The sequence below is a fragment of the Neoarius graeffei genome, chromosome 12 (genome assembly GCF_027579695.1).
Source record: "Neoarius graeffei isolate fNeoGra1 chromosome 12, fNeoGra1.pri, whole genome shotgun sequence".
In the NCBI taxonomy this organism is placed as follows: Eukaryota; Metazoa; Chordata; class Actinopteri; order Siluriformes; family Ariidae; genus Neoarius; species Neoarius graeffei.
In genome coordinates this window covers 65,645,086-65,668,008 of record NC_083580.1, presented here as the reverse complement: position 1 = coordinate 65,668,008, position 22,923 = coordinate 65,645,086, and the positions used below count along the sequence as shown (strand labels likewise).

Sequence of the window (22,923 nt, the reverse complement as noted above, 5' to 3'; positions counted from 1 at the left end):
TGAAGTTTAAATCTCACTCGGCTAGATAACACATACGCAGTACTGATGCAAATACTAGTAAACAATGGTCGTTGCTATAGCAATGCGATTCTTGCCATCGAAAAAGATCACTTTTCTCAGTGAATAAAAGCAAACAAAAGCATGTCACATATGGAAAATTGTAATTTTTTTTTGGAAGAAACAAAACAAGGGCGGCACGGTGGTGTAGTGGTTAGCGCTGTCGCCTCACAGCAAGAAGGTCCTGGGTTCGAGCCCCGTGGCCGGCGAGGGCCTTTCTGTGCGGAGTTTGCATGTTCTCCCCGTGTCCGCGTGGGTTTCCTCCGGGTGCTCCGGTTTCCCCCACAGTCCAAAGACATGCAGGTTAGGTTAACTGGTGACTCTAAATTGACCGTAGGTGTGAATGTGAGTGTGAATGGTTGTCTGTGTCTATGTGTCAGCCCTGTGATGACCTGGCGACTTGTCCAGGGTGTACCCCGCCTTTCGCCCGTAGTCAGCTGGGATAGACTCCAGCTTGCCTGCGACCCTGTAGAAGGATAAAGCGGCTAGAGATAATGAGATGAGATGAATGAGAAACAAAACAAAAAACAGACTGTGAGTAGCCAGCAATGGAGCGTTGATAGGCAGCAAAACAACCTCTGCACACTGCTCACGTGTGTGTGTGTGTTCATTCACTGCTTCAATGATCGGGCTTATTTTTAAGCATGAATTGTATCTGAGACTACTATTCTTTTTGGAAGCAAAGTGTTGTCTCATACCAAATATTGATTTTATTTCATTTATTACTGTTTACACATCTTGTTGTATTTTTAATGTATAAACATTTATTTATTTGTGGACTGGCAACCATGTGAGGGCAGCACAGTGGTGTAGTGGTTAGCACTGTCGCCTCACAGCAAGAAGGTCCTGGGTTTGAGCCCAGTGGCCGACGAGGACCATTCTGTGTGGAGTTTGCATGCTCTCCCCGTGTCTGTGTGGGTTTCTTCCAGGTTCCCCGGTTCCCCTGACAGTCCAAAGACATGCAGGTTAGGCTATAGGTGGCTCTAAATTGACCGTAGGTGTGAACGGTTGTTTGTCTCTATGTGTCAGCCCTGCAATGATTTTTGGCACTGTAGGCAGGTGCTAAGTCCTTCTGGAAAAGGAAATCAGCATCTCCATAAAGCTTGTGAGCAGATGGAAGCATGAAGTGCTCTGTAATATCCTGGTAGATGGCTTCTTTGACTTTGGACTTGATAAAACACAGTGGACTGACACCAGAGCCCTGTGACGACCTGGCGACTTGTCTAGGGTGTACCCTGCCTCTCGTCCATAGTCAGCTGGGATAGGCTCCAGCTTGCCTGTGACCCTGTAGAACAGGATAAGCAGCTACAGATAATGGATCAGAGGTGGCAATAGGAAATTTTGGATGGGGGGGGGCAACGTGTTGTGTGCTAAAGGTGTGCCAAATCTAGGGGGGTCTGGGGGCATCCCCCCCCCTCCGGGAAATTTTGGAATTTTTAACCCTCTAAAACACTATTTCCTGCATTTTGAGCGGCAAATTTTGGTGGAGTAAAGCTAAGTTTAATGTCTCTATTAGAGTACATTTCATCCATGTATTTTTTTCTATATGAAACAGAACCAATGATACTATAACATAATTACGTCTACTTAGTATTGTTGAGAGGATAACACCCTCTTACCATGGGTTTGGTACTTTCTACTGTGTTTACATGTGAGTAAATACACATACTGAGTGTGAATGATTGTGTGTCTCTGTGTCAGCCCTGTGATGACCTGGCGACTTGTCCAGGGTGTACCCCGCCTCTCACCCATAGTCAGCTGGAATAGGCTCCAGCTTGCCTGCGACCCTGTAGGACAGGATAAAGCGGCTACAGATAATGGATGGATGGATAAATACACATACAACGTTCAAATGTACCTTGCTTAATTGAAGGAACCAAAGTAGCGCATTCTGTCATCATTGAAAGACGAGAAGGGAGCAGCAATAGGGGTTAAGTCCATGGTGTCCACGATATCTTTATGTACATGTAACAGTGTACAGTTGTTAAGTTGTTGTTCGGTCATCGAAGACCGAAGGTATGTCAACACACTTTTCAAGGTGGCGAAAGTTCTTTCAGATGTTGCGGATGCAGGCAGGGCGCTGGGATGAAGGGACACAGAGGGATTTAATAAGGGAAAACAAAGGCACGCAGCAGGCTGTTTATTCACACTACTCTCCTTTTCTTCCTTGTAATAGTCAAAGGACTCCCATTGTAACTTGGGGGGCAGTATAATTTTAAGGGGGGCGGTCGCACCCTCTGCCCCCCTTTGCCGCTGCCACTGTGGATGGATGGACGGATGGCTGGATGGCAACCATGCACAGACTTTTATTTTGAAAAGAAAATTATGTCGTCACGACATTTTTTCGACCTGTATTTTGAAATATTGTATTCGAGGACGTGTGCCATTCTGTGTTTTACGCCTGAGTTCGGCGTGACCACTAGGTGGCAGTAGGCAAGACTGTGCGCTCTGTAAACTAACAGAGGAGGAAGAATCAGCATCAGGACATTCACCCGTGTTCAGAGTGCTCACTCTAACTCTGGACCGCTGACTTAGTGCTGTTCGAACGCCGGGGATTGTTCGCATGTCCATCTCAGTGACTGTGTGGTAAATATCCGAGAGCTTGGGAAAATGTCTGGAGGCAAAAAAGCAGAAATAAATTCTGAGGTAAGATATTTTTTGCATTTGTTTTTAGTCTGTATGACGACAGGATCAGTTTAAGTGTGCAGGAGTAATGCTCATGTCTGTCAGAGTTCAATGGGAATAAATGTAGATTCAAGTTGTTTATTAATGTCGAATTAATGAATGAATGATAGTATGAATGAATGACTGTATGAATGATTGAATGATGGTATGAATGAATGAATGAATGACAGTATGAATGAATGAATGAATGAATGATGGTATGAATGAATGATTGATTGAATGATGGTATGAATGAATGACAGTATGAATGAATGACAGTATGAATGAATGAATGATTGAATGATGGTATGAATGAATGATTGATTGAATGATGGTATGAATGAATGATTGATTGAATGATGGTATGAATGAATGAATGATTGATTGAATGAATGAATGATGGTATGAATGAATGATAGTATGTATGTATGTATGTATGTATGAATGAATGACAGTATGAATGAATGATGGTATGTATGAATGATTGAATGATAGTATGAATGAATGATAGTATGTATGAATGAATGAATGAATGAATGAATGACAGTATGAATGAATGAATGAGAGTATGTATGAATGAATGAATGATGGTATGAATGAATGTATGAATGAATGATTGATTGAATGATGGTATGTATGAATGATTGAATGATGGTATGAATGAATGCCACTGAGTGAATGACACGAATGAATGAATGAATGACACTATGAATGAATGATGGTATGTATGAATGATTGAATGATGGTGTGTATGAATGTATGATTGATTAAATGATGGTATGTATGAATGATTGAATGATGGTATGTATGAATGATTGAATGATGGTATGTATGAATGATTGATTGAATGATGGTATGTATGAATGATTGATTGAATGATGGTATGAATGAATGACACTGTGAATGAAAGACACTATGAATGAATGAATGAATGAATGATGGTATGTATGAATAATTGAATGATGGTATGATGGTATGTATGAATGACTGATTGAATGATGGTATGTATGAATGATTGATTGAATGACGGTATGTATGAATGATTGATTGAATGACGGTATGTATGAATGATTGATTGAATGACGGTATGAATGAATGATTGATTGAATGACGGTATGAATGAATGATTGATTGAATGACGGTATGAATGAATGATTGATTGAATGACGGTATGAATGAATGATTGATTGAATGACGGTATGAATGAATGATTGATTGAATGACGGTATGAATGAATGACACTATGAATGACGGTATGAATGAATGACACTATGAATGACGGTATGAATGAATGATGGTATGTATGAATGAATGAATGATTGATTGAATGATGGTATTTATGAATGATGGTATGAATGAATGAATTAATGATTGATTAAATGATGGTATGTATGAATGACTGATTGAATGATGGTATGTATGAATGATTGATTGAATGACGGTATGTATGAATGATTGATTGAATGACGGTATGTATGAATGATTGATTGAATGACGGTATGAATGAATGATTGATTGAATGACGGTATGAATGAATGATTGATTGAATGACGGTATGAATGAATGATTGATTGAATGACGGTATGAATGAATGATTGATTGAATGACGGTATGAATGAATGATTGATTGAATGACGGTATGAATGAATGATTGATTGAATGACGGTATGAATGAATGATTGATTGAATGACGGTATGAATGAATGATTGATTGAATGACGGTATGAATGAATGATTGATTGAATGACGGTATGAATGAATGATTGATTGAATGACGGTATGAATGAATGATTGATTGAATGACGGTATGAATGAATGATTGATTGAATGACGGTATGAATGAATGATTGATTGAATGACGGTATGAATGAATGATTGATTGAATGACGGTATGAATGAATGACACTATGAATGACGGTATGAATGAATGACACTATGAATGACGGTATGAATGAATGACACTATGAATGACGGTATGAATGAATGATGGTATGTATGAATGAATGAATGAATGATGGTATGAATGAATGAATGAATGAATGATGGTATGTATGAATTAATGTATGAATGAATTATTGATTGAATGATAGTATGAATGATTGAATGATAGTATGTATGTATGAATGATTGAATGAATGATAGTATGTATGAATGATTGAATGATAGTATGAATGATAGTATAAATGATTGACTGAGTGAATTAATGAATGAATGAATGATAGTATGTATGAATGAATGTATGAATGATAGAATGAATGAATGAATGAATGAATGATAGTGTGAATATGTGTGGAGAGAGAGAGAGAGAGAGATGAGAATGTCCCCTCATAGAGACATAAATTGTGTGTAAGGGATTAAACACATTGGGACGTGCTCCTCCATAATCAACAACTGGATGGTGAAATGTGATCCAACACCCACAGGCATAAAACACAGATCCTCTCATCATCCTGAAGTGCATAATTTTCCCATAACACCACATCCTGGCATGTTTATTCCTCTTATAGCACAGCAATTTACTGAAAGACTAACAGAAACTAAAATAACACCTCTTTCAAGATTCAAAGTGTTTATTGTCATATGCACAGTAAGGTGCACAATGAAATTCTTAGTTTGCTGTCCACCATGAATGCCAATTACAAATAAGTAAATAGACGGAAGAAGTAATACAAAGTAAAGGCAATATAAAGCAAAAACAAAAAAAACACCCAGTATAGTACAAAATAAAGATAAATGTAGTGCAAAATAGGTAGTGTAATACAAAAATAAGGCAATGATCGGACGTAGCAGCAGAAGGGCAGTAATGTGCAAACAAATGTAAACAGTCAAGGACAGTTTACAGGGAAGTAGTCCATGGTTATAAAAACACGGTGAGCAGAAAATCATCTCAGAACCGACAGCACATCAAACCTTGAGGCGGATCTGGTTCTGCGTCTATCAGCCAAGAACCGAGACCCAAAGCATAGTTCCTCTTATCGTCCTGAACTACTTTATTTCCCAATAGCATCATACTCCGACATGTTTTATTCCTTTTATATCACAGCAATTTACCAACAGTTAAAACGTGTAACATATCCAATGTTTAATATTTAATTTTTCAGCAGTTTAGTTAAGCAGTAGTTAAACGTCATGATCTGGAACATTTGTGAGACAGGTTAGTTAATAAGATAAAAATCAGACTTGAACAGTGTTGCTATTAAAAAAGAAAAAGTACGAATCAGTCTGGAATAGCTGTTGGTATTCATGCATTGTCAAGGCTTTTTGAGTGAGTGATGCAGCTCGTGTGTACAGATGTGAAAGATTATCAGTGCAGTTGTAACGGACACAGCGAACAGGCGGTCTAATCACCAAAGCCAGCAGTCAGGATCGAGGGTGGAGACCTGCAATACACACCCTGATAATGTAACTTTGAACAATCACCCAAATTATATCAGTATTCATTACATTAGACCATGTCAGGAGGATGATTTAAATACATCTGGCTAAGAGGAGCCAGTAAGAAAACTCCTTTGACCTTTTGTTTTGATTTCTGTTTAATTTTGCAGGATGGAGAAAGCATAGCCAGTAGGGTCATTCGCATCGGGACGAGGAAAAGCCAGGTAAGAGTAATTAAAAACGGAATGAAAAATTATCCGTCCATCCACATGTGGAAAACTTTAATGGATTACGTAATAGTCAGAAGCTTTGTGTAATACATTTGTGCATTCACTGGGGCCTATACATGTACACCTTCATCCATTTTATCCAATCAGCCAATCGTATGGCAGCAGAGCAATCCGTAAAATCATACAGGTACAGATCCAGAGCTTCGTTTAACGTTGGTTGGAGTATTTCAGAAGCCGATGATCTCCTGGGATTTTGCATAGAATGGTACGAAAACCAACATGAGCAGCCATTCCTAGGCTGGAAAGAGGGCAGAGAAGAACAGCCAGACTGTTTCAGGTTTACAGAAACTGAAATAACTTCTCTATGGAAATGTGGTGAGCAGAAAAGCATTTCAGAACTCGCAGCAAACAAGTCAAACCTTCAGGCAGATTGAGTACAACAGTAGGAGACTACATCGGGTCATCTATCCGCTAAGAACTGAAGGATCAGAGGGCACGGGTTTGCCAAACTTGGACAAATGAAGATGAGAAAAACATCTGGATTTTTTTTTTTTGTTACAGTCCAGCTTTCATGAGACTGTTCCCACTGTAGGTGTACTTGTGCAGCTGCCATGTGATTAGCTCTAGGGCGTAATTTTGGATAGGGACGCTAGGGACGTGTCCCTACCAATATTCAGCCGCTACTGTGTAATCACGATCAGTAAAACCGATGTCCTAACCTGAGCAATGATTATATGGCACACAAAGGGTTAAATGTATGACACTGCTAATAATCCCCCCTCTAACGTAGATATCATTCTCTGATTAGCTACCTGTTTCTCGCTAAATTACATGGTTGGCTATCCCAGCTGTCACTCCATCTGCTGTAAAAGCAGCACACTTCCCACAGCAGCCGTGACTACCCGCCCATCAACCCCCCCGTATCTCACACGTACACACCTGACCTACCCCACGCACCCCCCACTCTCCGTCAGCCTACAAATTGAGCTGGACTTCGATGTCCATGCATGCTTGCCCTACGACTCGCATGCTGACTTGAGTATCATGGATGACGGCCCCCCTCCCAAGAAACGAGACATTCGTTCATTCTTCTTCAAAGTCAAGAACGTAAGTGCAGGGTTTCCGTCGAGCTTTAAAAACTCAACAAAATCCTTTTGATGTATGGAAACAATACATTACATTTAGCTGAAGCGACTTACTGTTACTATTTTGGTACAGGGTATTGGTTACAGTCCCTGGAGCAATGTTGGGTTAGGTGCCTAGGGCACTTCAGCCATGGATGGAGAGGTAAGGGTGGGATTTGAACCTGCAACCCTGGGATCGAAAGTAGAGCCCTGCAGTCCCGCGGGAGTCCCGCGGGACTCGCAGTGCCTTGCGGGACAAATTTTGAAAGCTCATTGCGGGCGCGGGCAGGAGCGGTGATAAGCTGCAGTCCCGCTAACTAAAAATGTGTTTGAAATAAAATTTATAAATTATTAATTTATGTCTATCATATATAATTTGTGCTGGATATTTTATTTGGCATTAATAAAAACATTTTAAGATGCCTAAATTTGCAGAGAGAGTCAGATTGCCAGATTGAGTGAGGAATGGCATCTTAAACTTGCCATTGATCACCCTAACGGAAAATCCTTTGATCACTCTAATGACTCGCAGTTCACACCCAGCTAGCAAGAGAACCATGAGTGAAGTGATTTACTGCTTGCGTTAGTCTACAACTTTAATCAGAGAGACAGGTTACACAGTGACGGTAGGCTTGACTCAATGCTATCCCAGAAATCCTTCCTGTAATATGCAAATTTGGCTGTCCAATCAGAGGCGGCCAAATTTGCATATTACAGGAAGGATTTCTGGGATAGCATTGAGTCAAGCCTACCGGCACTGTGTAACCTGTCTCTCTGATTAAAGTTGTAGACTAACTCAAGCAGTAGATCAATTCACTTCTCTTACTAGCTCTGCTTTGCAATAAAAAAAAAAGAAAAAAAAACAAAACACCATTGGTACAAAGCAAGCCCATTCACTTTTTTATGCTGATCAGAGAATTACAATGGTTTCTCATGTGATAAAAATGTGCGATTCGCGATTAAATATTTTAATCGCTTGACAGCACTAATTATTATTATTATTATTATTATTATTAGAGACACTACATGCTGAATTCAGAAACAAGGTAAACAATAACAAACGTGAGCTGTAGATATTTATGCTCAAATCCACTCAAAGTAGGGGGCGGGGCACCATCACGCTGTGTCAAGACAAGAACTTTCCTGAGAAATAACGCGAACGTCTGCATCATGCGGGATTTGCGGGCGGGAGCGGGACAAAATATGGCAGGCGGGAGCGGGACTGAAAATCATAATTCTTTGCGGGCGGGAGTGGGACTGCACAATGCGGGCGCGGGCGGGACTGAAAAATCCGACCGCGCAGACCTCTAATCCAAAGACCAACTCCCTAACCATTAGGCCACGGCTGCCCTCGTTAACCTATAAGATCTGCATGACATGAAATTATGATTGCTAATGGAAAAAAAACCCACCTTTTGGAAGCTCTGCCTTGGATCACTTTTGTGTCCCCACCAATGTCAAAATCAAAGTTACTCCCTTGGATTAGCTCACTGGATAAATGCATGAATGATCAGGTGTTCTTATTAAATTGGCCAGCGAGCGTAAATACGTGTTTAGCATAAATACGCAGCTGATTGGTCGAGAAATTCGGACTATTGCTGGGTTTCACGTGACGTCATATCTGCCTCATTAGTTATTCAAAACTTTAGCTGGTGGTCTACTAAAGCTCGGTTGACAAAGCGTTTGTACGGAGAAGCTGCATTGCTCGCATGAAAAGCGCCTTCCGCTTGTGGTGTTTTAGGTTGTTCGAATCGATCAAACTCTGAAACTGATCAGTTTCTTCAGGGTTCCCCGCGAACTAATAAAAAAAGGGTGAACGAACACAGGATTTCACAAAAAGGCGTCGAGAAAGGTGGCTTTTGAATCTCTGACTGAAATCGAAGGGAGCCGAGTCGAAGCATGCTCGAGTTTGCAGTGATCACTTGGTGAAAGGTTTGTATTTCCCTCTCAGCTACAGTATGTCCTTAGTGTTTTCCAAGCACTTTTCTTGCTATGTGTCGTTATTTGACTTTAAAGTCCCCAGCTGTTTCTTTGTGTCCTCCTCACAAAGTCCATATGCATGAAGGTCGTGACAAAATTCTTACCCAGCCGTACAGTTACAATGCGCCGTGATCACTTCTCCGTCTTGTTTAACTAAGATCCAGGTCTTTTCTGATGATCTTTGAGAATGATTTACCTGAGAGATAAGAGCCAACACAAGTGAGAATCAAGCGAACTGTTTGTTTACACTTCAACTTGCAGCGCTTCATTGTAAAGACGCGAACGAAAAGCTTAAAAAAAACAAAGCATACTTAGACGGGCAAAACAATACAGGATTCATTCGGCAGCGACTTGATAGCGAGGCCCTTTACCCAGCCACGTACACAAGTTGTAAGCCTCCATACTCTTCCACGCTTTCATCTGTTTTGCGGTGTAGAAGGACGTCTGCAACACCAGATAGTTCGAGATGTCGGGGAACTCGACAGAAGGGTAGTTTTCGAGATCGTATGACACATCCTTTCTTTCGATTCCGTTGCACATAGCAATCTTCTGAATATATCTAAAGCGAGCAGTGGCTTCTAGATTACGAGCATACTCTGGTAACTTATCGCTACTTGTTTGCACCACGGCAGCCGTTTAGACCACCAGCTATTTCGCGTCCGGTGAAACCGCTAAGAAAAGTCACATGATTGAAACCCAGCAATTTCTCAATAATCACCTCGAGCAACTCAGCAAAATGGCGGCTAATTGCTTTGTCACCATAAGAGAGGAAGAATGACAAATTATGAAAGAAAATGCCGTTCCTAAAAGCACTAAAGATGCTACAAAGTTTGGTCTAAAACTATTCAAAGGTAAGGTGGAACTGTGATTTATTTTATCCATTTCAAAATAAAGTATTTTATACGAGTCGGTATGGAGTGACACAAGCCTGCACCGCGCCTTTATTACATTTACATCCCATTTTCGAAGTTTGAAATAAATTATTTTTTTAATACGATTTTTAAAAAATGTTTAAATAAATCACCTTTGTGTTTATGCTAAAACAATCATCCGCTTCAGGCTCAGTGAATATCAGTGATTTATTATATATACAGGACACTTTTTCGATGGAATAAAAACATGTTCTATTCCCTTCTAGCGGGTTTCGTTCATTTGGTTCAATAGCATGCAATATTGTTAGCATATCACTTATCCTACGTGTATCACGTCACTCTATCCAATGGAGAATGAGTGTTGAATATGGTTTGTTATTGCATGGATGTCAGGACAACATGATGTCACGTGTTGGAGACGTAAAACTTCCGCACTAACGATCATCTCATCTCATCTCATTATCTCTAGCCGCTTTATCCTTCTACAGGGTCGCAGGCAAGCTGGAGCCTATCCCAGCTGACTACGGGCGAAAGGCGGGGTACACCCTGGACAAGTCGCCAGGTCATCACAGGGCTGACACATAGACACAGACAACCATTCACACTCACATTCACACCTACGGTCAATTTAGAGTCACCAGTTAACCTAACCTGCATGTCTTTGGACTGTGGGGGAAACCGGAGCACCCGGAGGAAACCCACGGGGACACGGGGAGAACATGCAAACTCCACACAGAAAGGCCCTCGCCGGCCACGGGGCTCGAACCCAGGATCTTCTTGCTGTGAGGCGACAGCGCTAACCACTACACCACCGTGCCGCCGCACTAACGATCAACTGTGAGAATTTGTAAACAAACATGGCTGCCAGGTTTACTTCATTAAATACGAAAGGTTTTGAGAGAGAAGGACGCGTTCAACACCCAAAACGAATGTATATGTATTATAATCTCATCTCATCTCATTATCTCTAGCCGCTTTATCCTTCTACAGGGTCGCAGGCAAGCTGGAGCCTATCCCAGCTGACTACGGGCGAAAGGCGGGGTACACCCTGGACAAGTCGCCAGGTCATCACAGGGCTGACACATAGACACAGACAACCATTCACACTCACATTCACACCTACGGTCAATTTAGAGTCACCAGTTAACCTAACTTGCATGTCTTTGGACTGTGGGGGAAACCGGAGCACTCGGAGGAAACCCACGCAGACACGGGGAGAACATGCAAACTCCACACAGAAAGGCCCTCGCCGGCCACGGGGCTCGAACCCAGGACCTTCTTGCTGTGAGGCGACAGCGCTAACCACTACACCACCGTGCCGCCCCAAATTCAACCTGCAGAATTTTAAACAAGTTAGACCATATCTTGACACAAAAGCTGCCAAGCTGTTTTTACATACTATGATTTTTTCACATATTGAGTATTGTTTTACGAATTGGTCACTAACTAACATAACCGCGTTTAAGAGTATTGAATCCCTTTTTAAGAAAGCTATAAAAATATTAGATAAAAAGCCTCTGTCATTTCATCATATATAAAGTGTAGCGTAAGTGTAGTGGCTATCTGTTGATAGTTCTTGGCATGTGTAAAAATTACAGGGGGATATAATCTAAGGGGAGACCTAAATTTTAAAAAACCAAAGGTTAGAACAAATATGAAAAGCATGTGCGTATCGAGCTGTGGGGTGACTTTATGGAACAGACTGGAGACAGAAATAAAACAAAGTGCAAATATAAATCTGTTTAAAAAAAGGTACAAAAAATATTTTTAAATAAGTATATTGAAGAGGAAGTATGTTAGTGGAGGATGATAAGGGATAAATAGAATAGGGTTGATTGTTATATTAGAACTAACTTAGTATATGGTATATATTTATTTATGGGGATAGATATCTTCATATTTACAGGGATAGGTATGTAGTAGATATTTATTTTTGTAATTATATATTTATATAGATATTTATGAAGTGTATATATGGTATAAAGTGTGTGTGTATGTATATATATATATATATATATATATATATATATATATATATATATTTTTTTTTTTTTTTTTTGTAATTATATATTTATATAGATATTTATGAAGTGTATATATGGAATGAAGTATATATTTAATTTTGTAACTAAATATTTATATAGATATTTATGAAGTGTATGTGTAATGTATGTATGTATGTGTATGTGTGTGTGTGTGTATACACATATATACACACACTTTATATATATATGTATGTGTGTGTGTGTATGTGTGTGTGTGTGTATATATATATATATATATATATATATATATATATATATATATATATGGTATGTAGTATATATTTTTGTAATTATATATTTATATGGATAATCATGAAGTGTGTATATATGGTATATATTTTTATAGGTGTATTAATGTAGTTTGGATTTCGGGGTAGTTAAAAAGGGGTGGGAAATTAAAAAAAAGTATTATACTACTTCCCACTCCTTTTTCGAACAATGTGTGGTGTATTGTAATGTCTTAGCTCTTTGTTATTAGGGCCCGAGCCCTATAGGGCGAAGGCCCTATTGTTCTTGTAAGAGTTCACTATTATTAGGGCCCGAGCCCTATAGGGCGAAGGCCCTATTGTTCTTGTAAGAGTTCACTATTATTAGGGCCCGAGCCCTATGGGCGAAGGCCCTATTGTTCTTGTAAGAGTTCACTATTATTATTCTTCCGTCTTCTTCTTTATTTTTCTCCGCTGTTGGGCCATTTTCGGGGCACTTGCCATGGGCGAAAACGCACGAAATTTGGCACCACTTCCGAGAATTGCCACCGCTACTCAGAACCAAAAGCCCAAACTTTTCCGGGGCTCAGGGCCTCTATAGCGCCCCCTAAGTCGTTGTGATTTTGGCCTCCCGCATTAAGGTGCCTGGTTGCCATTTAGTTTGTAGTTGTGGCATGCCATTTGGTAGGCATATGTATCTCACTAAGCCGGACAAAAATGTAATGCCAATGCATTAGCCACGCCCAACAGGAAGTGAGGTAATTTCACTTTTGTGCGAAATGCATGGCCACGAAGACGGCGCAACTCCTCCTAGCCCGTTCATAGGAATGTCACCAAAATTGATACACATCATCTACAGACATGGCTGACAAAAGTTACTAAATAAGTTTCACGTAGGATAAACCGTTCAGAAGTTATACGTCAATCAATTTTCACTTCAAAATTTTACATGCTAAAAAATTCATAACAAATCTTCTAATTGCTCAAAACTGCTCATACTTCACAAGCAAATCACTCATTGGGCTTCTGACATGTTACCCAATTTCTGTGATATTCCGCCACTGGGGGCGCTATTTTTGGGCAAAAAATCCAATCTTTCCTCAAATTTGGTCAAACTTCACGGCCACCCTCTTACTACCTCCCATGTCATGTATACCACATTTTGGGAATTTTCGTCCATGGGGGGCGCTGTTTTTGGCCGACGCAATTTCTCCAAAACGGGTTTTTGGTAAATAATTCCATAATGCTTTTCCTTCACACCACTACCTTGTGATAGTACGTTGCTGTTGTAGACACTTATTTTTCCATCTCATAATCGCTCATGTACAGCATAGCGCCACCTACTGACATGGGAAAAACCAAAAAATTTATTCTTCAAAAATCTATATCTCATCTTCTATTTAGTCAATTGTCATCAAACTTCATACGCAGACTCTTCATAGCTCACCTGACATATATGCCAAATTTTGTGCACTTTCGCCACTGGGGGTGCTGGTTATCGCAAAAATGATATTGCAGCTTCTGATTTGTCAAACTTGGCAAGCAAACTCTTTACAAGACCCTTATTGGGGCGCTTGCCATGGTCGACAACGCTCGAAATTTTGCCCCTTTTGCTTGGAATGCCTCCGCTACTTAGAACCAGAAGCCCAGATCCAGGCGGGCCTCGGGGCCTCTATAGCGCCCCCTAACGTGTTGTGATTTTTGCCTCTCGCATTAAGGTGCCTGGTTGCCATGTAGTTTGTATTAGTGGCATGCCCTTTGGTACGCATATGTATCTCACTAAGCCGGACAAAAATGTAATGCCAATGCATTAGCCACGCCCCACAGGAAGTGAGGTAATTTCACTTTTGTGCGAAATGCATGGCCACGAAGACGGCACAACTCCTCCTAGGCCGTTCATAGGAATGTCACCAAAATTGATAGACATCATCTACAGACATGGCTGACAAAAGTTACTGAATTCCTTTCACGTAGGATAAACCGTTCAGAAGTTATACGTCAGTCAATTTTCAATGCAAAATTTTACATTCTTAAAAATTCATAACAAATCTTCTAATTGCTCAAAACTGCTCATACTTCACACGCAAATCACTCATTGGGCTTCTGACATGTTACCCAATTTCTGTGATATTTCGCCACTGGGGGCGCTATTTTTGGGCAAAAAATCCAATCTTTCCTCAAATTTGGTCAAACTTCACGGCCACCCTCTTACTACCTCCCATGTCATGTATACCACATTTTGGGAATTTTCGTCCATGGGGGGCACTGTTTTTGGCCGACGCAATTGCTCCAAAACGGGTTTTTGGTAAATAATTCCATAATGCTTTTCCTTCACACGACTACCTTGTGACAGTACGTTGCTGTTGTAGACACTTATTTTTCCAACTCATAATCGCTCATGTACAGCATAGCGCCACCTACTGACATGGGAAAAACCAAAAAATTTATTCTTCAAAAATCAATATCTCATCTTCTATTTACTCAATCTTGATCAAACTTGATACGCACACTCTTAACACGTCACCTGACATATGTCCCAAATTTTGTGAACTTTTGCCACTGGGGGCGCTGTTTTCAGGCAACAATTTATATCTCGGCTTCTGATTGGTCAAACTTGATCAAACTTGAAAGAACAACTCTTCGTAGGTCCCTTGACATGTATACCAAATTTGGTGAACTTTCACCACTGGGGGCGCTCATTGCGCTGTAGCAGTTGCAGGACAGGTGTTTACAATCATGAGGCACCAGGAGTATGTTGTTTTGGTTGCCTTAAACACACATGACTTGTGGGGAATGGGTAGGCAGTCGGGAGCAAGTGTTGTAGCGTTACATACAGACTAATAGATGTCTAACAGAAGACAATCCTATGTAGCTACAGCTTGGTGACTGATGAGGTAAATACATTAATTTGGTTGGGAAGCCATGGCATAAAATGTTCTGTCCATGACAACATCTCAGCGCACCGTGTACTCTGTGTCCATTTCTGTGCTTTGTCGCCATTGTGGGAGTAATGTCTCTTGCCAAAGAAGCTGTGGAAGGTCTTTCGCGGGGACGCATGCCCCCGCCCCCCTTGGCCGCTGGCGCGAGGGCCCGTCGAGGCCGCTTGCGGCTTTAATTATTCTTCTTCTTTATTTTTCTCCGCTGTTGGGCCATTTTCGGGGCGCTTGCCATGGGCGAAAACGCGCGAAATTTGGCGCCACTTCCGAGAATTGCCACCGCTACTCAGAACCAAAAGCCCACACTTGGCCGGGGCTCAAGGCCTCTATAGCGCCCCCTAAGTCGTTGTGATTTTGGCCTCCCGCATAAAGGTGCCTGGTTGCCATATAGTTTGTAGTAGTGGCATGCCATTTTGTATGAATATGTATCTCACTAAGCCGGACAAAAATGTAATGCCAATGCATTAGCCACGCCCAACAGGAAGTGAGGTAATTTCACTTTTGTGTGAAATGCATGGCCACGAAGACGGCGCAACTCCTCCTAGACCGTTCATAGGAATGTCACCAAAATTGATACACATCATCTACAGACATGGCTGACAAAAGTTACTAAATACGTTTCACGTAGGATAAACCGTTCAGAAGTTATACGTCTATCAATTTTCACTTCAAAATTTTACATGCTAAAAAATTCATTACAAATCTTCTAATTGCTCAACACTGCTCATACTTCACACGCTAATCACTCATTGGGCTTCTGACATGTTACCCAATTTCTGTGATATTTCGCCACTGGGGGCGCTATTTTTGGGCAAAAAATCCAATCTTTCCTCAAATTTGGTCAAACTTCACGGCCACCCTCTTACTACCTCCCATGTCATGTATACCACATTTTGGGAATTTTCGTCCATGGGGGGCACTGTTTTTGGCCGAAGCAATTTCTCCAAAACGGGTTTTTGGTAAATTATTCCATAATGCTTTTCCTTTACACCACTACCTTGTGATAGTGCGTTGCTGTTGTGGACACTTATTTTTCCATCTCATAATCACTCATGTACAGCATAGCGCCACCTACTGACATGGGAAAAACCAAAAAATTTATTCTTCAAAAATCTATATCTCATCTTCTGTTTACTCAATTGTCATCAAACTTCATACGCAAACTCTTCATAGCTCACCTGACATGTACGCCAAATTTTGTGCACTTTCGCCCCTGGGGGTGCGGGTTATGGCAGAAATTATATTGCAGCTTCTGATTTGTCAAACTTGGCAAGCAAACTCTTTACAAGACCCTTTTTGGGGCGCTTGCCATGGTCGACATCGCACGAAATTTGGCTCCTTTTTCTTAGACTCCCCCCGCTACTGAGAACCAGAAGCCCAGATCCAGGCGGGCCCCAGGGCCTCTATAGCGCCCCCTAACTCATTGTGATTTTGGCCTCCCGCATTAAGGTGCCTGGGTGCCTTGTAGTTTGTAGTGGTGGCATGCCATTTGGTCCGCATATGTATCTCACTAAGCCGGACAAAAATGTAATGCCAATGCATTAGCCACGCCCAACAGGAAGTAAGGTAATTTCACTTTTGTGCGAAATGCATGGCCACGAAAACGGCGCAACCCCTCCTAGACCGTTCATAGGAATGTCACCAAAATTGATACACATCATCTACAGACATGGCTGACAAAAGTTCCTAAATACGTTTCACGTAGAATAAACCGTTCAGAAGTTATACGTCAATCAATTTTCAATGCAAAATTTTACATGCTTAAAAATTCATAACATATCTTCAAATTGCTCAAAACTGCTCATACTTCACACGCAAATCACTCATTGGGCATCTGACATGTTACCCAATTTCTGTGATATTTCGCCACTGGGGGCGCTATTTTTGGGCAAAAAATCCAATCTTTCCTCAAATTTGGTCAAACTTCACGGCCACCCTCTTACTACCTCCCATGTCATGTACACCTCATTTTGGGAATTTTCGTCCATGGGGGGCGCTGTTTTTGGCCGACGCAATTGCTCCAAAACAGGTTTTTGGTAAATTATTCCATAATGCTTCTCCTTCACACCACTACCTTGTGATCGTACGTTGCTGTTGTAGACACTTATTTTTCCAACTCATAATCGGTCATGTGCAGCATAGCGCCACCTACTGACATGGGAGAAACCAAAAAATTTATTCTTCAAAAATCAATATCTCATCTTCTATTTTCTCAATCTTGATCAAACTTGATACGCACACTCTTAACAGGTCACCTGACATATGTGCCAAATTTTGTGAACTTTTGCCACTGGGGGCGCTGTTTTCAGGCAACAATTTATATCTCGGCTTCTGATTGGTCAAACTTGATCAAACTTTACAAAACAACTCTTCATAGGTCCCTTGACATGTATACCAAATTTGGTGAACTTTCACCACTGGGGGCGCTCATTGCGCTGTAGCAGTTGCAGGAGAGGTGTTTACAATCATGAGGCACCAGGAGTATGTTGTTTTGGTTGCCTTAAACACACATGACTTGTGGACCACTGGGGGCGCTCATTGCACTGTAGCAGTTGCAGGAGAGGTGTTTACAATCATGAGGCACCAGGAGTATGTTGTTTTGGTTGCCTTAAACACACATGACTTGTGGGGAATGGGTAGGCAGTCGGGAGCAAGTGTTGTAGCGTTACATACAGACTAATAGATGTCTAACAGAAGACAATCCTATGTAGCTATAGCTTGGTGACTGATGAGGTAAATACATTAATTTGGTTGGGAAGCCATGGCATAAAATGTTCTGTCCATGACAACGTCTCAGCGCACCCTGTACTCTGTGTCCAATTCTGTGCTTTGTCACCATTGTGGGAGTAATGTCTCTTGCCAAAGAAGCTGTGGAAGGTATTTCGTGGGGACGCATGCCCCCGCCCCCCTTGGCCGCTGGCGCGAGGGCCCGTCGAGGCCGCTTGCGGCTTTAATTATTCTTCTTCTTCCGTCTTCTTCTTCTTCTTTATTTTTCTCCGCTGTTGGGCCATTTTCGGGGCGCTTGCCATGGGCGAAAACGCACGAAATTTGGCACCAGTTCCGAGAATTGCCACCGCTACTCAGAACCAGAAGCCCAAACTTGGCCGGGGCTCAGGGCCTCTATAGCGCCCCCTAAGTCGTTGTGATTTTGGCCTCCCGCATTAAGGTGCCTGGGTGCCACGTAGTTTGTAGTAGTGGCATGCCATTTGGTGCGCATATGTATCTCACTACGCCGGACAAAAATGTAATGCCAATGCATTAGCCACGCCCAACAGGAAGTAAGGTGATTTCACTTTTGTGCGAAATGCATGGCCACGAAGACGGCGCAACTCCTCCTAGACCGTTCATAGGAATGTCACCAAAATTGATACACATCATCCACAGACATGGCTGACAAAAGTTACTAAATACGTTTCACGTAGGATAAACCGTTCAGAAGTTATACGTCAATCAATTTTCGATTCAAAATTTTACATGCTTAAAAATTCATAACAAATCTTCTGATTGCTCAAAACTGCTCATACTTCACACGCAAATCACGCATTGGCCTTCTGACAAGTTACCCAATTTCTGTGATATTTCGCCACTGGGGGCGCTATTTTTGGGCAAAAATTCCAATCTTTCCTCAAATTTGGTCAAACTTCACGGCCACCCTCTTACTACCTCCCATGTCATGTATACCACATTTTGGGAATTTTCGTCCATGGGGGGCGCTGTTTTTGGCCGTCGCAATTGCTCCAAAACGGGTTTTTGGTAAATAATTCCATAATGCTTTTCCTTCACACCACTACCTTGTGATAGTACGTTGCTGTTGTAGACACTTATTTTTCCAACTCATAATCGCTCATGTACAGCATAGCGCCACCTACTGACATGGGAAAAACCAAAAAATTTATTCTTCAAAAATCGATATCTCTTCTTCTATTTACTCAATTGTCATCAAACTTCATACACAAACTCGTCATAGCCCACCTGACATATACGCCAAATTTTGTGCACTTTCGCCACTGGGGGCGCTATTTTTGGGCAAAAGTTCCAATCTTTCCTCAAATTTGGTCAAACTTCACGGCCACCCTCTTACTACCTCCCATGCCATGTACACCACATTTTGGGAATTTTCGTCCATGGGGGGCGCTGTTTTTGGCCGACGCAATTGCTCGAAAACGGGTTTTTGGTTAATAATTCCATAATGCTTTTCCTTCACACCACTACCTTGTGATAGTGCGCTGCTGTTGTAGACACTTATTTTTCCAACTCAAAATCGCTCATGTACAGCATAGCGCCACCTACTGACATGGGAAAAACCAAAAAATTTATTCTTCACAAATCTATATCTCATCTTCTATTTACTCAATTGTCATCAAACTTCATACGCAAACTCTTCATAGCTCACCTGACATATACGCCAAATTTTGTGCACTTTCGCCCCTGGGGGTGCTGGTTATGGCAAACCCTATTGTTGCCATGTGTCCAATTCTGTGCTTTGTCGCCACTGTGGGAGTAATGTCTCTTGCCGAAGAAGCTGTGGAAGGTATTTCGCGGGGACGCATGCCCCGCCCCCCTTGGCCGCTGGCGCGAGGGCCCGTCGAGGCCGCTTGCGGCTTTAATTTTATTTATTCTTTTTTTGTCACTTTTTTCATTTTCTTTCTTTTGTATGTACAAATAGTTACATACATTTTTATACATGTTCGAAATAAATAAATTCATTCATTCATTCATCATTGCAGCATCCTAGAGAGACACAAACTGTTAAGTTTTGAGAATTTTAAAAACTTTAAGTATGTTTGTTTTTTGTACAAAGTGTTATACAATCTTGCACCCCCTCCACTGCATGGCTTTTTTAGAAGACTTGAAAGTGGAGGTAGCACACGGGCCTCTGTAAAACGGGACTGTATAATTCCATTTAGACACACCTCTTTTGGGCAAAATGTATTGTCAATAATAGGAGGTAATTTCTGGAATACTTTGCCCATCCCAATAAGAGAGTGTCCAACATACAACACTTTCAAAACTCATTTAAAACAGTGGCTCCTAGAAAACCAGAGATGCACTCACTATTAATTGCCAAATATTTCACCATTTAAATGTCAATGTACAGGTGAATGAGTATTAATGTCCTTGTTTTCTTTGTTGCTTGTCTTTTTTTTTTTTTGTGTATTTGTTTTTGTGGCAATGTCTATGTCATCATTATAGTGAGTGAGTGCTGGATGAAAGTTTAGCTGTCTCTTTTATGCTTTGTTTTATGTTACCTGCCTGGGGACTGCAGATGAAAAGTAGTTATTTTACTAATTCTGGCATATTTACATGCTGTATTCTTATACAACAATGTTCATCAATATGCATGGTCCCTATTAAATAAACCATTAAAATAAAAATAAAATAAACTGGTGACTCTAAATTGACCGTAGGTGTGAATGTGAGTGTGAATGGTTGTCTGTGTCTATGTGTCAGCCCTGTGATGACCTGGCGACTTGTCCAGGGTGTACCCCGCCTTTCGCCCGTAGTCAGCTGGGATAGGCTCCAGCTTGCCTGCGACCCTGTAGAACAGGATAAAGCGGCTACAGATAATGAGATGAGATGAGATTCTAACAGAAAACGAGAGCGCCCGAAAGGGAAAGCTGAGCCGAGTCGCCATTTTGAATCCTTATTCACGGCTGTAATGCAAATGGCTTCCTCCTCGGTATACAAGTGCACTTCCATGGCAGGAAAAAAACTGCATTTTGCCGCCTGTGTAGTCCCCTATTTATACAAATAGGAGTCATTCAGGATTCAGCCATGTTTTTGCTCGGCATTAGCAACAGTTAGAGGTTTTTAGCTTTCTCCTGAAATGTTTTCTTTTATTTCTTCTTCCTCAGGCTAGTAAAACTCGCTTACGCTGTGAACACTGTCATTATCGCTGTCCATGCTGTAAAATTAATGCTATTCTCCTGAGAAATGCTGGCAAAAATTTATAAGATTTTTGATACTTATAAAAAAATCTTATAAAAAAAAGATAAATGTTGACAAAAAATGCTACTATGTTTGTTGTTATTGTGAACGAGCGAGTCGCCAGAGGTCCGTAACTGGGGTCCATATCGTAGGATACAGACCCGCTCGCCAGCCAATCAGAGTGCAGGATTTGGACCGCGGAAAAAAAAATTAAGTTATTCCACGAAATCGAGTCGTATGTGAGCTGATAGCCGACGAGGCATGTAACGCTGAGTTGGCTATAAGCCATGTACGATGAGATTGAGTGGAATAGCTGGGGTTTTTTTTTTCTATCCACGTTCGCTGGATTTTGAGAAACGGAGCTTTTTTGTTTTGTTTTGCAAATTCGATGAATAACTAGAAAAGCACTCGGAGAGCGCAGACCTCCGCCAAGAATCCTTCAAAAAAATCTGGGATCCAGAAAGTGATCCGGATCACCGCCAAAAGTTAATGGATTGTTACTTGTGCCCAGTCACACCTCTGGAAAAAATTTCAGAGCAATCCGTTCATAACTTTTTCCGTAATGTTGCTAACAGACAGACAAACAAACAAACCAACGCTACCGAAAACATAACCTCCTTGGCGGAGGTAAAAACTTTTTATACTAAACGGCTGACAAAATAATTTCCGCTTAGAATGTAAACAAATCGGCAAAATGACAGGAGCAATTTGTGAAAAATGCGATACTAATAATAATTCTTGAAAATAAAAAAAAAACGTTCTTGCCATCAAATACTTTTCATTCCATATTTTGTTGCTTTTTATTATTTATTTTTATTTATTAATTTAATTTTTTGGGGGTTTTGTTTACGAGTAGAGTTTTTATTTCGTCCTCACTTGGTTCAGCAACACGCGCCACCATTTTTTTTTTTTTCTCTACTCATGGTATATGAGCTGATTGGCTACTCTACTACTAGGCTATCAGAGCATCTGTTTGCTCATATCCAGTGAATTTATTTGGACTTGAATTAGTTTAACTCCATTATTTTGACCATCCGTGTTCTACTTTGAGGAACGAGTTTGCTGAATTGTTCTTAATGATGCTGTTCTGATCAGGGCTTTGAACCGGTTCAAGGAACGAAAACGAAAACCGGGAACTTTTTCTATTTCACATGGAACAGAAACGAAACCAGAAACTTTATTATTTTTTATGCTCCGGAACAGAAATGCTTATTAAAAATAATGGTAACCGGTTAATACTGGTTTTTATTTCGTTCCTCAAAGTTTCCGTAGCCTACAAATAAAAAAGCCATTCTTCTCCTGCGCAAGTTTCTACGACCCGCTGGGGTTCACTTCCTGTGTGACGTTCGCTGACTGAATGGAGAGAGCGGGAGGGTGGACTACTATCACGTCTCCACATCTTAAATAAGAGGTAAATATTGCAGTCTATCGTTATTCAAAAACGTCAATTTCAAACACGATATCAATATATTTGTCCACGTTAATGAGAGGCTCGCGAACCTTAAA

At 41.0% G+C, this 22,923-nt stretch overlaps 1 protein-coding gene across 1 annotated transcript in view; it reads left to right on the top strand.

Annotated features, from left to right (window-relative positions):
- The first annotated feature begins 2,524 nt into the window (after positions 1 to 2,524).
- LOC132895532 (porphobilinogen deaminase-like) overlaps positions 2,525 to 22,923 on the top strand; it is a 43,113-nt gene continuing 22,714 nt past the window's right edge. Inside the window, exons 1-2 of the mRNA XM_060936255.1 lie at positions 2,525 to 2,703; positions 6,267 to 6,320. Of these exons, the coding sequence (XP_060792238.1) occupies positions 2,668 to 2,703; positions 6,267 to 6,320 (90 nt within the window). The 5' untranslated portion in view covers positions 2,525 to 2,667. The remainder of the gene's footprint in view (positions 2,704 to 6,266; positions 6,321 to 22,923) is intronic.